Source organism: Dipodomys spectabilis, unplaced genomic scaffold (genome assembly GCF_019054845.1).
Source record: "Dipodomys spectabilis isolate Male_0828 unplaced genomic scaffold, ASM1905484v1 ptg000528l, whole genome shotgun sequence".
Lineage (NCBI taxonomy): Eukaryota > Metazoa > Chordata > Mammalia > Rodentia > Heteromyidae > Dipodomys > Dipodomys spectabilis.
In genome coordinates this window covers 455,125-470,800 of record NW_024871205.1, presented here as the reverse complement: position 1 = coordinate 470,800, position 15,676 = coordinate 455,125, and the positions used below count along the sequence as shown (strand labels likewise).

Below are 15,676 nucleotides of genomic sequence, written 5' to 3'. Positions count from 1 at the left end.
GAATCTAACCATCCATCCACTCATCCACCCAACCATCTACCCATCCATCCATCCACTCATCCACCCAACCATCTACCCATCCATCCATCCATCCATCCATCATCCAACCATCCATCTACCTATCCACTAATCCATCCATTCATTAATCCATTTACCCACTAATCCATCCATTCATCAATCTAGCCATCCACTAATCTAAACATCCATTCATCTATCCACCCACTAATCCATCCATCTATGCATCCTTTCATCCATCCAATCTCTCATTCCACTTTCCTTTAGTCCTCCCTCCCTCCCTCCTCCCTCTCTCTCTGTCTCTCTTCCTTCCTTGCTTCCTCCCACCCTCCCCCCTTCTCTAGGCTAGAAGAAAGGAGGCACCATCTTGGCTTAAGACACACCCAAAGGACATTTTCACAGTGGATTTGGAAAGTACGCCATTTTCATTTCAATTGGAGTTTGGAAAGAAGCGTTTCCTCAAGGATTTTGTTAGAGTTACACAGTGGATATTGGAAAAACATCCAGGTGTGTTTGTCAATACCCGGAGTGCTTAGCAAAGTGCCCGGTACCCTTCTGGCTCGGGGGACGCTGACAGACAGTGGGGAGGGGAGGGGGGGAGGACACCCACACACAGGGAGGGGGGCAGGGCATGGATGGAAGCATGGGGACAGAGAAGGACTAGAGCAAGTGGCTGGGAGTATGGGCATGCCACCAGGGCCTGGCCTTTCTATGGAACCTAAGCCCAGGGTTGCTGCAGAGGCAGAAGGATGGGAAGGGAGAAGGATGGGAGCCGGTCTCTAGCCAGATCACATCAGAGTAGCCACAACAAGGGGCCAGAAGACTTTATTAAGTGTACTGGCATGGCCTCTTTTTAAGCCAGATTTTTGCATCTTCACAGGGGTTGGCTCAGGACCATGCAAGACCTAGAACACCGAGTCCTCCTCTTCCCTCTTCCCCCCTCCCTCTACCAGTCACCTGTGATTTCTTCATGAGTAACAACGACACAAACGCAGGTTAAGACAAAACTACCTAGCCAAGCACCTGCAGAGCCAAGGTGGAGTGCTCCTAAGGATTTGGGGTGCTAACACCTCTACTGACCTGCATCGCCTGTGTCGGCCTTCACAGCTAAGTAGGCCTAGCTCACGGGCACCCCACCCCCACCCCGTCTGCAACAGGAGCCCAGACAAGGAGAGCTCAAGGCTGACACCCCAGATCCACCGGTGCCACCACAAGACCCAACCGGGCTCACACCTTCCACCCATCCTGCCACGAAGTTCTAAAAGCCTGTGAAGCCATTTCAGCCTAACTAACTCTCATTTCATTCTCTCAAAATGCCTCTCGATAAAACCAAACAAAAGCAAAAGGCAAAACAAACAAACAAACAAACTGCTTTTTCATAAACGTTTCCTGTGGCAAAGCAAAAGGAGGAAAATGGAGCGGGCATGAAGGTAATTTAAGAGTTGTGATAAACCAAAAAAGGAGAGATGAACAACCCCTAGACACTCACCCAGGTAAAGTGGTTGTTCCTTTTCTTGAAAGCAGTCTAATTGGACACAGCAGGAGGGGGTTGATAAGGGGGGGCTCGTGGTTTTATGAGTGGAATTTTCTAGCACGAGGTGGGAGCTGGGCTTCCTCAGGATGGATGAGCTGTCTTGGCTTTAGGGTGATCCTGGAGTCGCAGAAGGGCGGCTCTCTCTAAACCCCAAGCATCAGAAAGGTGAACTGTGTCTATGACTTGCCAAGTCTGGGTCTACAGTGGACATGAGCTGAGTTCCTTGTGTCTGGTCCACAGCTGGAGGAAGCCCGCTCGGGGGCAGTGACTCCCCCTGCACGGTCTCCTGGGAGAGCTCAGGGCGAAGGTCAGGTTGAGTGGGTGAAGCTGCGGGGCCCAGCTCGGCGCTGCTGCCCCTGTCCACGCGTGTGCTCGCGGGGCGTCATTACGATTAAACAATAATGATATCCTGGCCTGCCTGCCTCTCGCTGCGCCACGGAGAGCATTTCCCTCACACATTATCTTGAAGTATAATTATCTCTGCGTTATAAATGGTGAGACTAAAACACAGAGAAGTTAATTAAACAACTTGCCCAGGGTAACAATAGTCCAAGCAGACAAAGGAGCAGCTATAGAGACCCCAAGTGTGGGGGTCTGAAAAACAATGACAGAGATAAAATGACTGGCAGAGTACCACCAGCCCCACGGCCGGCTGGGAGGCAAGGGCAGCCCATCCAGGCTCCCCCAGTCCCCCCCCACCCCCACCGGTCTCTCTTGACCCACTAAGTGTTCTACGACCCACTAAGTGTTTCTTCCTCCAACTGTGCCCTTGTGACACGTCCAGTTATAAAAGGGCAGGAGCCAAGAGTGATCATGGGAGGGACCGACAGACTCTTGTCTGCTCCCGCCAAGATCTCGCTCGGTAACCCGAGCCTGCTCCTCATAGACTGTGGATGCTGGGTATGAGCTGGAGTGTGGCTTGAAAAGCTACACAAACTAAGGGGTAACCAAAGGACCCCGAGACAAAGCTGGAAACAGATGTGGTGGGGCAGTGTAAGTCGAGCAGGAAGAGCTCTATTGAGGGAGTCACTGGATCGTATACATCAATATATCTTCTGTTTGTCTATCTGTGTATCTATTTGCCTATCTATAACCTATCTATTTATTTACCTACCTACATTTGTATCTATCTGCTGCAATCCACCTTTTATCTATCTAGCTACACTGAAATAGCTATCTATAGTCCATCTTTTATCTATCTAGTTTTATTTTCATCTATGTATGTATCTATACCATTTAATCTACCTACATTTTTATCTATCTGTCTATATATCTCTCCATTCATCTATCTATCTCAGGCATCTACCTTTTTACCTGCTTTTCTACCTTTTTATCTAAAAGCTATATTTAATCTTGCTATCTCTCCATCCATATATGTATGTATATATGTATGTCTCTATTTTCTATCAACTCATCCATCTTTCTCAATTGTCTACCTTTTATCTATCTATCTATCTCTCCATCCATTTCAGTCAGCCACCCTTTTTACCTGTTTTTCTACCGTTTTATCTAAATAGCTACATTTAACCCCTCTCTGTCTATCTCTCCTACCGTATATGTATGTATGTCTCTATCATCTCTCTGTCTGTCTGATTATCAATTCACCCATCTTTCTCAGTCATCCTCTATCTATCTGTCTGTCTGTCTGTCTGTCTGTCTATCTATCTTTCTGGATCTATCATCTATCTGTCTATGTAACTAGCTAGCTATCTTTCATACGACAGAAAACAACTAAACCCTCACTTAATCTGTGTGAATACATGGGGACACTGGATCCATGGTAGAAAAATAACAGGAGAAGGCCTTGATCATAGCAAGTTCAAGACTGTTAGACCCCGATAGGGCCTGTGGGCAAGTCACTTAATTTTTCTGACCCTGGAAGACGGATCCATTAAGTGGGGGTGAGGATGTCCTTCCTGCTCTCCACTCTGCAGGGCCAGCGCACATCCGAGGGGCTGTAAACAGAGTGCCCGTGAGGATGGGCGTCATTCTGCCTGTCACCGTTACAATCAGCGACAAGATTAGTGGAGGTGTCACCCTCATTTTCATAACCGCCGCCCGGCTGACAGGCTAGTCAACTGGGGTCACAGGCTGAGATGGCCGTCAGAGACTGGCGGCTGATCCTGGACTCTGGTTGTTGGCCACCATGAAGGCGTGAGAGCTGGGAAGGACAGCAGCGGCTGTTTCCAGAAAGACAGAGTCACAGATGTGTACGTGAGACACCCTGCTCCGTGGACGCTGCCAGCTAAATATGAAAAAAAATTACTTAAAACGTATCAGGAAGGACATTTTCAAACAGGCCGGCACGCGGCAAGCTCATTTGCCTGAGGGCCTAAACTTCGCAAGCTCAGGTGAAGGGATGAGCGCGCTTCTTAAAAGAGAAAATATGCTACGCACGAAGTGGTACCACTCAACATCATCACCATCATCAATATCACCATCATCATCATCACCATCATCATCATCACCATCATCATCATCACCATCATCAATATCACCATCATCATCATCAACATCACCACCCATCTAGACAAGGGCACAAGCTTTGATTTCCAATCTTTGGGAAAGAAGACTTGGGTGGATTTTTGTACACACACACACACACACACACACACACACACACACACACACACACACACACACACACACACAGACACATATCAGTCTAGGAGCCTCAGTGCTGTCATAGAGATGAAGTAAGCGTCTCCTGCTTCTTGTCAGGCTTGGCTTACGATCTTGGCATCTTTGCAAACTGTGTGGCTCAGCCCCAGTGCCACGCATCCCCGGTCCATGCTGGGGAGGAGGGACAGGGGAGGGGCAGGGGAGGGAGGGGGGTGTCCCGCGGCTCTCAGACTCCAACGTCTCCCCATCACCATCATTTGCTTTCTTGGTTTCACACTTTCTTTTTTATCTTCTGAACCCTTTCAGCAACCTGAGATCAATAAAGAGAGACAGCAAAGGCCGCCTCTGCCTAGTGTAATATGCCTGTACCCCCCCCCCCCCCGCCCTCCCACCCTGTGAATTATTTTCACCCCGGACTTTCTTCGTGTCTTACATTCTAACCACGTTTCACTCCTCAGGAGGAGGAGAGTGCAGGTTAGAGAAAGAAATCACCCCACTCAGCACCCTAATACTTTAACTAGATGCTATCCTTTCCCCCTCTCTCCTTCCCTCCTTCCTTCCTTCCTTCCTTCCTTCCTTCCTTCCTTCCTTCCTTCCTTCCTTCCTTCCTCCCTTCTTTCTTTCCCTTCCTTCCTTCCTTCCTCCCTTCTTTCTTTCCCTTCCTTCCTTCCTTCCTACCTTCCTTCCTTCCTTCCTTCCTTCCTTCCTTTCTAAATTGTGGACCAGACATGAGAAGACCCTACTGAGAAACAGACCATTTAGCAACCAGTCAGGTTCCCTGGCATACACAAGCGACAAAATTGAGGATATAAATATATATATGTATGTATAGATATATTTATGGAGGGAGGGTAGGTAATGGTGAGCACCTCTTCCCTCCCCCCCCGCCAAGATGGGAAAGCTGTGAACATGAACATAATCTTGGGACCGAGAATGATGATTCCATTACCGAAGACAAGCGAACACAGCATCTGAGCCGACGGAACGGATAGAACTGGATTAACCACAGTGGCTTAGACACAGGGATCGTTTTCCACCAAACGACAGCACTCACGCACGCCAGAGCGGCCTAAAAGTGGGTCTGGCCGCCCTCTCTGCCTTTGCCAGCACCAGGAATGGAACCAAATAAGGACAAGAACAGCATAAAACCAAAGATCTGATGGCAGAGGACAGAGAAGGCCGGTGCTGGCCCCGGGCTGTCAGAGGGAAGGCTGGGAATTTTAAATCACTGCACAAGATCAGTCTCTTGTTCATCCTGTGGGTGGTTGATTCAGATTCTGGAGTTTAAATATTAACGATATTGCTTGGCTATGCTCGCTTCTGGCTCTCTTTGCCAGTCAGGCAGCACAGTTCTTTCTCCTAGAAAAGCCTTCCCCTCTCCCTGAAATAAAGCAGCAACTGTGGGGCTGGGCGCTGCTCAGACCCTTCCTTGGAAACTAAAAGTTCCCGCACAGCCTCCCCCCTTCGTCTCTTTTGATTTTTCCCTTCATGCGTGGCTCATTTGCTCCAGTTCAACTTTTGTGAACTGCCACGTGCTAAACTCAGTGCCAGCTAAAAGAAGAAGAAAAACACCACGTATCACAGAATAAAATGGGCGATAAGGGAGAGCAGGAATGAGTGTGGTCAATCCTGGCCGTGCTGGTCAGAGAGCCTGCCCTCTCTGTACCTTTCCTGGTGTTGTTCTGAGAGACAGCTCCGAAGCCATAGCCAAGGCTCACTTCACCAAGTGGCCATGGCTGACCTTGAACTGACCTTCAGCTGTTCCCAGTCAGCCTCCTGGAATGACCCATCTGTGCCTGTGTCTCCCCGGCTGACTTCCCGGTTCTTTTTCTTTTGGAGGGGAGTTTGAACTCAGAGCCTTAGAATTTTCTGGGTGGGCACCCGCTGCCGCACCACGCCTCCAGGCCCAAGTTTCACTGGTTATTTTGAGGATAGGGTCTCAGGGCTCGTGTGTGGGACACCGCGGGCCTACATGGAGGGTCCCTGCTGAGTGCCACCACGGCCACCTTCCCTTCTTTAATGACTGGTTTGTAGTTATGTTACAATCTAATCCTGACTTCTCCTTCTCATTTCTCAACTTAAAAGCCATCAACGTGGTATCGCCCAAGAGTTGTACAAAGGGGTTTTCTGCGGAACACACGGGGTTGATTATGTGTGTAATAGTTAAGCACGGGGTCACCCATCTCCCCCCACTCCCCCCACCCATCCCCATCTCACGGAGTGCCCTGTGTCACCGCCATTCCTATCTCCAGGCCTCTGTCCCTTCCTTTTTAATCCCTGGCCCTGAGTCAGGACGTGTTTCAGATCCTTGGTGTTCATTGTTGTTTTGATTTTTGGCTAGAATGGTCCACCGCTGAAAGGAGTTGCATCACAGAATCTTGTTCCTGTGCGTGCATGCCTGGGTACGTTTGCCGGTATATGTCTGTGTTGATATGTGAGTTCATCGTTGAGGTCTAACTCCTTGGGAGCTTTCCTGTGTGGGCTGGCTTGGCAGCAAGATGGTTCCAATTATACTCTCCGGCACAGCGTGGGGGTGCGTTAACCACCCTGCTCCTAGTGACGGGGCTGAGAAAAGCGTCTTTTGGACGTTTCTGCCTGGGATGGCCGCGAATCATGATCCTCCCGGGCTCAGCCTCCCAGGTAGCTAGAACGACACAGGTCTGCGTTATGTGCCTAGCTTCTCTGGGTTTTCCTTTGGAAAGCAGTGACGTGCCCACACATCATCAGAGATGGCCTCATATCGAACACCGCATCACCGTGACTCCGGTCAAGGATTCTGTAGACATGAACCGGCATTCCTGTCCTTCTATGCCTCGGTGGGTGAGTGAGGTTCTATGCTCACTTCTACCACACCAGGTACTAAGTGATTAAAAACGAAACCACCACCCAAGTAAGTGACCCTTGCCTTTAAGTGGCGACAATTTAATATCGACACAAGTGAGTTATACGCGCGAAACACCAAGGGACGATGACAAATCAGAATGCAATGAGGTGCTACATTGAATACGCCGGGTGATGAGGCTCTTCCATAATCGTGAAAGCAGTTCTGGTTAGGCTGAGCTCGATGAGAAAAGGCTTTGAGTTAAAGATGGGACCTGGGCTTAGATGGATGTAGGATCAGGGACATGGACTAGACAGCAACCAGGAGGCCTGTGTGCTCACTCCATCCCCAGCCTGGGAATCCTGCAGAGATAAATAACTGAGACCCTCACCCTCCCACTGGGCTCCCCAACAGGAAGAGGCAAAGCCCAGCCAACCCCAGAATCAGGGAAGACAGACACTCCAACCTCACCGAGCCCTGCTTCCTGTCCAACACCTCGCCCTTCATTCACTGGATGCTAGTGTGTCTGGTGAACATTAGACTACTACCCATCTGGGGGAGCGGGGTCCGACCATCATATTAAGTGTTGCTCCTGGCAAATCTTTGTGCACTTTCTATTAAAAATCTCGACAAAGAGGAAAACGTGCACCGCGTCACCAGTCGAGCAGCTTCAGACGACGTTTGGTTTGAAAATAGCCATCTTTATTCCCACACCACCAACGCGTGTCTTCCTTCCCAGCAGAAACTGCATTTACCTTTTTTTTTTTTTTTAAATTTTGGCTGATTATTTTGGTATTTATCTCCAGTTCTATAAATAGCGCGCTTGGCTGCTATTTCTTGTGAATTCAATTTTAGGCATTATCTGGTAACTTCGCAGCACAGAAGGTGCAGCGCTGGGCTTTCTGCTCCTGCCCAGCCAACATCATCTCCTTTCCTGCCCACCCCCCTCTCTTTCTCCCCCAAAGCTCAGAGGCTATATCCCACATCACCTCCTTCATGACTGGACAACAGTGTCCAGACCCGAGCCGGGCTGAAAACACCCCGACTTATCTGTAAATTCTCCACTTAAGTTCCCACACGCTCATTGTTCTGGAGACCAGCTTCTTTACATCAAGTATTTATTCATTCATTTATTTGTTTGTTTGTTTTTGTCCAAACTCAAACTTGGCATCTGATGCTTATGCTCACTGGCTGGTGCTCACTGCCTGAACCACACCACCAACCCCTGGGTCAGGTTCCTATTGTGGAACTTACTACTAACACAGAGTTAGGCAAGTGGCCTAACCTCTCTGATCCTATTTCCCCATCTTTAAAACTGGGAGAAGGATAACATTACAAACTCTCAGCACGGCAATGTCCATGTTTTTCAATCAAAAGGCCGCCAGGAAGGAAGGAGCATCTGGGATCTGAGAGGTCAGTGCCTCATTCTAATGAGCTCCTGCTACCACCCAGGCTGCAGGATTCGCTGGCTGTCCACAGCAGATGAATTGCCATGTGTAGAAATAGTTAGCACAATGGCTCTCATGTGAAAAGCCCTGGTGGCTCATTCCTATAATCCTCACTATCTACTCAGGAGGCTGAGAGCTGAAGATCAGGGTTCAAAGGTAGCCAGGGCAGAAAAATACGTGAGACTCCATTTCTAGGTAACCAGCAAAATGCAGAGGTGGAGGCATGACTCAAGTGGTCAAGCATCATCTATCAGCCGAAAAAGTTGAGTGAGGGGGTGAAAATGAGTCCAAGTCCCATTACTAGCAAGAAATAAGTACGCCCTTGAAGGGGTTATTTATATAGCACCAAAAAAATGCACAGATAACTAAAGGAAAAAAAAAGACTGATAAACTCCAACATGGAAATCTTTTGTACTCAGAGTACAACAGAGCAAAAAGGTAACTTACATGTGACAGGAAGAAACCTCCACCCATCATTTATCTAATAATAAGCCAATGGCACCCAAAATACACCTCAATCATAACAGGAGAAACCAAACGATTCAATTAAAAACTGGGCATGGGTCTGGACATAGATGTTTCTCTGAGAAGATACACAAATGGTTAAAAAGTCCATGGAAAGATTTCCCTCAAATCACAACTCATTAGGGATAGCCAGTCAAAACTGCAGTGCATACTGGCGACGCTGAAGTTCTGGGTGAAAACAACAACAACAACAACAACAAACCACGACCATCTTGAGGGCAGGAGGCTGTGGAGACGCTGTGTGCATGTGCTTGTAGCCTCTGCTTGCCCGGGACATGTTCTCTTCATGCTAGAAGCCGGGGATGGAGAGGGAAGAGAGGCAGATGGTACACAATGCTTACTGACCCTGGGGTTTTTTTGTCAATATCAAGATTATTTGCTCAGGAGGAGCTGTGCTCCCCTGGCTGTACATCTCCAAAGGATCGCCCATCCCTCTTCCCTGTGTACTCAGGGGTTCTTGGTAGGGGTGGAGGAGGGGCAGAGCTGTTCTCATCCCCCACCCAGCTGGAACCCCAAATGCCACACATGGGATGTGTGTGACCACATCGCTGCTGGGTCTCAGTTTCCACAACAGTCTAGATGGTACGGTGCAGGGGTCCCCAACTACGAGAAGGTCTGAAGGTATGTAAGAAACTCACACACAGAACCCTTGAGCAAGAAGCAAGCAGGGAGGTCTTTAGACCCCTGCTTAATCTCGCCAGGCAGGGAATGGATGGATGGATGGATAGATGGATAGATGAATAAGTGGATGGATGGATGGATGATGGTTGGATGGATGGACGGATAGATGGATGGATGATGGATGGATGGATGATGGATGAATGGGTGGATGGATAAGTGGATGAATGGATGGATGGATAGATGATGGTTAGATGGATGGATGATGGATGGATGTATAGATGGATGATGGTTGGATGGTTGGATGGATGGATGGATGGATGATGATGATGGATGCGTGGATGGATGATGGATGGATAGATGGATGGATGATGGATGGATAGATGGATGGATGATGGATGGATGGATGGATGATAGTTGGATGGATGGAAGAGTGGATGGATGATGGTTGGATAGATGATGGATGAATGGAAGGATGATGGATGGATGATGCATGGATGGATAGTTGGATGGGTGGATGGATGGGTAGATGGATGATGGCTGGATAGATGGATGGATGATGGATGGATGGGTGGATGGATGATGGATGGATGGATGGATGATGGTGGGATGGATGGATGGGTGGATGGATGATGGATGGATGGATAGATGATGGTTGGATGGATGGATGGGTGGATGGATGGGTGGGTGGAGGATGGATGGATGGATGGATGGATGGATAGATGATGGTTGGATGGATGGATGGATGGGTGGATGGATGGGTGGGTGGAGGATGGATGGATGGATGGGTGATGGATGGGTGTCAGGCAGGTCATGAATGAATCCCTGAGGGGTGAATGCATGGCTCTCCAGAACTCATGCTGTGCAGCCACGACAGGAAGACAACTCATTCCCAAGCCTGGGCTGCACCCTGCAGTCCACACTGCAGTCTGGCCAAATGAGCCAGAAAGTGGTGAGGGACCTGCACGGGGCTCCTTGGGCCCCTTGGGAGCCTGGACGGGCCTCCCCCGGGATGTGTCCACAAGGACGGGCCTCCCCCGGGACGTGTCCGAAGTGCTGGGGAGATGGGTGTGCAAAGGAACACACATGTGCACTTCCCTCCAGGGCTTTCCCCTTGACTCGGCTTATCCCACACTATAAAGGTGATGCGAAAGGAAGGAAGGAGTCAAGGCTATCCCATACTATGGGGGATGCAAGGCCAGACAAACACGACACCATTGAACCAGCCAGGGGACTGAATTCTTGAGTGACCATAGGCCAGGCAAAGCTTGCCTGATGGATGGGTGGATGGATGATGGATGGGTGGATGGATGGATGATGGTTTGATGGATGGATGGATGATGGATGGGTGGATGGATGATGGATGGATAGATGGATGGACCATGGATGGATGGATGGATGATGGTTGGATGGATGGAAGAGTGGATGGATGATGGTTGGATGGATGGATGGATGATGGATGGGTGGAAGGATGATGGATGGATAGATGGATGGACGATGGATGGATGGACGATGGATGGATGGATGGATGATGGATGGATGGATGGATGGATGATGGTTGGATGGATGGAAGAGTGGATGGATGATGGTTGGATAGATGATGGATGGATGGAAGGATGATGGATGGTGATGCATGGATGCTTGTGTGTTTCTCTGCGCTGGGGAATAAACGCAGGGTGCTGTGCATGCCGGCAAGTCTCCAACCCCTGAGCTCTACTCGAGGACCATGGGTGTTGTTTTGCTGCACCATCTTCATTTAGCATCACCCAAGATACTGCTTTTTTTTATCCGAAGGGACCAGGCTCGGTTCCAAGATGCAGCTCAGCTGCGTCAGGTCAAATTCGCTCCGGGGGTTTTTGCTGAGCGGGTCCTGGCAGAGCTTTTGCATCACAGAAAATTATTTAGATTTTTATTGTTATTTAAAAAAAATCTAAAACTCAACCTTTCATGGGGAGAGAGACAAGCTAAGGCTTTTAGAGACCAGCCTGGCTGCGGATGCATTTATAACTGTGAGCCCGTGCTACACACACCAAGTCCTATTCTCATACACGGGGCAGCCTCGCCGTTCCTGCGGCCAGACCCCAGCTTTCTCTCCCCATGAGTTGTTCCGTGGGATCTGAAGTGACATCACTACAGGAAGACAGTTTGGCGGCGATAACCCGCTATGGTGGGAGGTCAGGAACGGAGGCCGGGCCCTCCTCGAGGCTCAGCCCTCCGGAGACAGATGCTCCAGAGGCAGCATGGCTGTCTCTGTTCAGAGCCTCTTCAGTGGGCGGGTGTGTGTGTGATGGTGTCCACTGAGGGTCAGAGCAAGGTGGCGGTGGAGGAGGCTAGCTTGAAGCACCACCCACTAAGGAACACGCTACGGTCACAGAAAAATGACCCAGCCAGAGGTGAACCGGGTTGTGTTGCCAGCAGGGAGTTTTCAGCTGGGGAGAGAATGTTTTCTCGCCTCTATTTTGTGCCCACATTGTCCCTTTAGAACAGGGCTCCTTGGGGAGGAAGAAGCGCATGATATGTCTCTTCGAGGTGGTGGGTTTGGCCGTAAGAAGAAGGCAGAAATAGTGGTTTTGTTGGTGGTATTTTGATTTTGTTTTTCCTGTTGCCTCTGGGCTGAATGTTCTAGAAGGTATTAACCTCTCCCCTAAGAAAAAGACAAAGGCCAAACTGCTTCCCGAGCTTTAGAACACAGGACCACTTGGGGCTGGGAAGGTGGCTCAATGGTAGAGCGCTTGCCTTGCATGCCTGAGGCCCTGGGTTCGATTCCTCAGCACCACATAAGCAAAAAGAAAAAAGCCAGAAGTGGCACTGTGGCTCAAGTGGTAGAGCGCTAACCTTGAGCTGAAGAGCTGAGGGACAGCACCCAGGCCCAGAGTTCAGGCCCCACAACCAGACCCCCCCCCCAAAAAAAAAAAAAAGAACACAGGACTGCTGCCCTTAAGAACAACTTTTAGACTCCATGGTTAACAGGCAAAGCTCTGAGCAGGGCATCTCGCATCAAGATCTATTGCCAAGCCTTTTCGTTCCTGGCAAATGCATCTGCCTTTCAAGGGAATCCCCAGATTTGCCCTGGGACCCCCAGACCTGTTACATCTCATACACACACACACACACACACACACACACACACACACGTGCTCTCTCTCACACACACAGACACACAGACACACAGAGACATGCAAGAAGCCAGAGTCAAGAATTTCAAATGCCTATCCATTATCCAGAGTTTTGAGGTCCCCCACCCCAACCTGATAAAGATTCTGAAAAACCAGGGTTCTGCAAAATTAATTTTAACTCCCTTCTCTCTCGGTTGAAGATTAAATCGTGTGGTCGTGGTTCTTGTTTGGGATAAAAATGGACCTTCGTGTATTATTTTCTGGTCTCACTGATGCTAAAAGCCACCAGTGGTCTAACGCGAGTCTAAAAGCTTGGCGTGGAGCAAAGCGGGCCACTGGGACCCCAAACACACAGAACTGTGCCATCCACCCAAAAGAAGGCCCGATAGAGGCCTGAGCCCAGCGGTGATGTCCACCCACCAGGACGGCAGCGGATACGCTGTTCTGGAGGAGAGGGACGGTGGAGTGCATTACCACCAGCAAGCCTGCTTCACCGGCCACAGAAACCCACGAACCTCCCATACAAAAATCAACTCAACTGGGGTGTCCATTGGTGCATAAAAGGATCTAGTGTTTTTGGTTTATTTTTAAAGCTCATCTTCTCCTTAATAATTGTCTGTTTTTAAAAAGCTGTCAGCAGGTGCACCTCATTTCAAAAAGCCCCGTGTCCTTCAAAATACAATATTCATCACGATTCCATAGCATGAAATAAAAAGCAGCCAAACATCAGTGAGGGTGGTTCAATTAAATGCGACATAATCTCTCTAGGAAAAAAAATATAAATAAATGAAATAAAAAAGCTAAAATCGGGTTCCGTGGAGAGGAAGAAGGAAACATATCTCCACATATTTTTAATTATATAGAATTCCCTCAAACATGATTTTTTCATAATATATTCCATTAAGTTAACATCATATTTGAAGAAAGAGCATTTTCCGATTTCATTCTAAGCCTGGTTTTGAGCAATTACAGTGTCATTGTTCCATGGTAGAAAGGTTGAATTCATTTGCTGTGTGGTTCTGTTTCCTGTGATTGATGTCTCTTCTGCAAATGGTAAACCAATCACCCCAATGATGCAATGTCATTTTAAGAGTGCCATAATCACATTTCTCTCCAACGAGATGCTCTGATGAGTTCTAATAAAGATTTATGGTAGATTAAAGGCCTTCGTAATATCAACAATGGATTGCTCATTTGATGAGAGATTTGATTAGGTAATTTTTTTTTTTTTTTGGGAAAAAAGAATATGAGTTTACTAAATATATCAGGCCTGGCTTTGAGGAAGGGCATGGGCCTCTCTCATGCTGCCCGGTGGAACCGTACCAGGTCTTCTCGGTACCAGGAGCGGACAATGTTCATGGATAGGGCCCTGACGCCGAGCCAGGGGAGAGAACAATCCATCCCTGCCATCCGCCCTCCGCGGGCCCTGGATAACTTCATCCCCGAGCACCAACCACCCCTACATTCTCGCATCCATGTGAACACACCGCCCGCCACGGCGGAGAGCCACGTGAAGTGAACGCTCCCGGAGCCTGACGGGGGGGCGCTGCACCTACGATTTAGGGAGCTGAGGAGATCCAAAGGTTGTGTCCAGCCCATCCGTCCTGGGACGATGGGGCAGGCTGCATTTACCAAAGCCAAACACACACACCCTGGCCCAGCCCCGCCGGTCAAATTCCAGGGAAGTGGTAGAAGGGGAGGTATCGCGGGACAGGATGCTCTTCCCCCCAAATGCTGCAGACACGACCCGGACAATTTAGTATTCAGCCGAGGGAGCACGTGGCAATCGCCAAACCATTTCAGACAAGCCAGGAGAAAGAAGTCAGACGCAAACCACACCTGGGATGGGCATTCATGAGAGGCACACAAGCCAGGGCAGGTGGTGGTGTCCAGGACAGTCACCCAGGACCAGAGTCCTAGCCATACGAAATTCAGTGTGCCTGCTTCTCTGTGCAGCTCACCCCAGCGACCAGCACGCTCCACCCGGAACCGTGGGCAAACTCCTTCCATGGAAGGAGGCTCAAAGCCGCTGCTGATCAGTCTGCGCACGTGCGCACGCGCACACACACACACACACACATACACACACACACACTTCAGTCACAAATGGGGCTCACAAATGACAATCCCCATTTCACCCCATACCACCCTCTCTCTCCCTGGCTGGCCCTTGTTTCACAGTGGTCATTTTTCTCCGAGGCCCAAGATGGTCACGCACGACCCCAGCACACATTCAGACAGTACTCAGAGACAGACAGAGAGAGAGAAAGAGAGAGCATCCTTACCACCGCCGGAGGTTTGCTGGGGCCCTGAGCAAGCTCTGAGCAGGTAGGAATTGGGGGAGAACTCCTCATCGGGGTTGGTATCCATGATCTGATGAGAAGTGTTGCTGTCTAGCAAGGGCATCTGGCAGCTAACGGGCGGAGGATTATGGGAGCTGGGCAGCTGGGCAGGTGGGAGGAGGCTAGACGAGGAGGTAGGTGGAATGGGTCGACCTGGGAGAGAGGAGAGGGGTCAGAGGTCAGCAACGAGCGTCACGTCAGCATCCGGAGACGGTCGCGATGGTCACACCCGAACCAGCTCACAATACACGGCGCTTACTTTTTCACGAAATGGATCTTGCAGAGTGGTTTGACAGTTGGTTCTCCAACAGTCTCTCTACATATGTATACAGTAGATACATGTATAGCTATCTATCTGTCTGTCTGTCTGTCTATCTATCTATCTATCTATCCATCCATCTATCTATCATCTATCTATTTGTGCCAGTCCTGGGGCTTGAACTCAGGGCCTGGGCACTGTCCCTGAGTTTCTTTGGCTCAAGGCCAGCGCTCTACCACTTGAGCCACAGCTCCACTTCCATTTTTTTTCTGAGTTGTTCATTGAAGATAAAGGTCTCAGGGGACTTTTCCTGCCCGGGCTGGCTTTGAACCACAATCCTCAGATCTCAGCCTCCTAAGGAGCTGGGATGACCGGT

At 49.4% G+C, this 15,676-nt stretch overlaps 1 protein-coding gene across 5 annotated transcripts in view; it reads right to left on the bottom strand.

Annotated features, from left to right (window-relative positions):
- Tenm2 (teneurin transmembrane protein 2) overlaps positions 1-15,676 on the bottom strand; it is a 634,115-nt gene that overhangs the window by 194,497 nt on the left and 423,942 nt on the right. For all 5 annotated transcript variants that reach the window (XM_042670218.1, XM_042670217.1, XM_042670219.1 and 2 more), the window contains one exon: positions 14,985-15,194. In XM_042670218.1, coding sequence (XP_042526152.1) covers positions 14,985-15,194 — 210 coding nt within the window. The remainder of the gene's footprint in view (positions 1-14,984; positions 15,195-15,676) is intronic.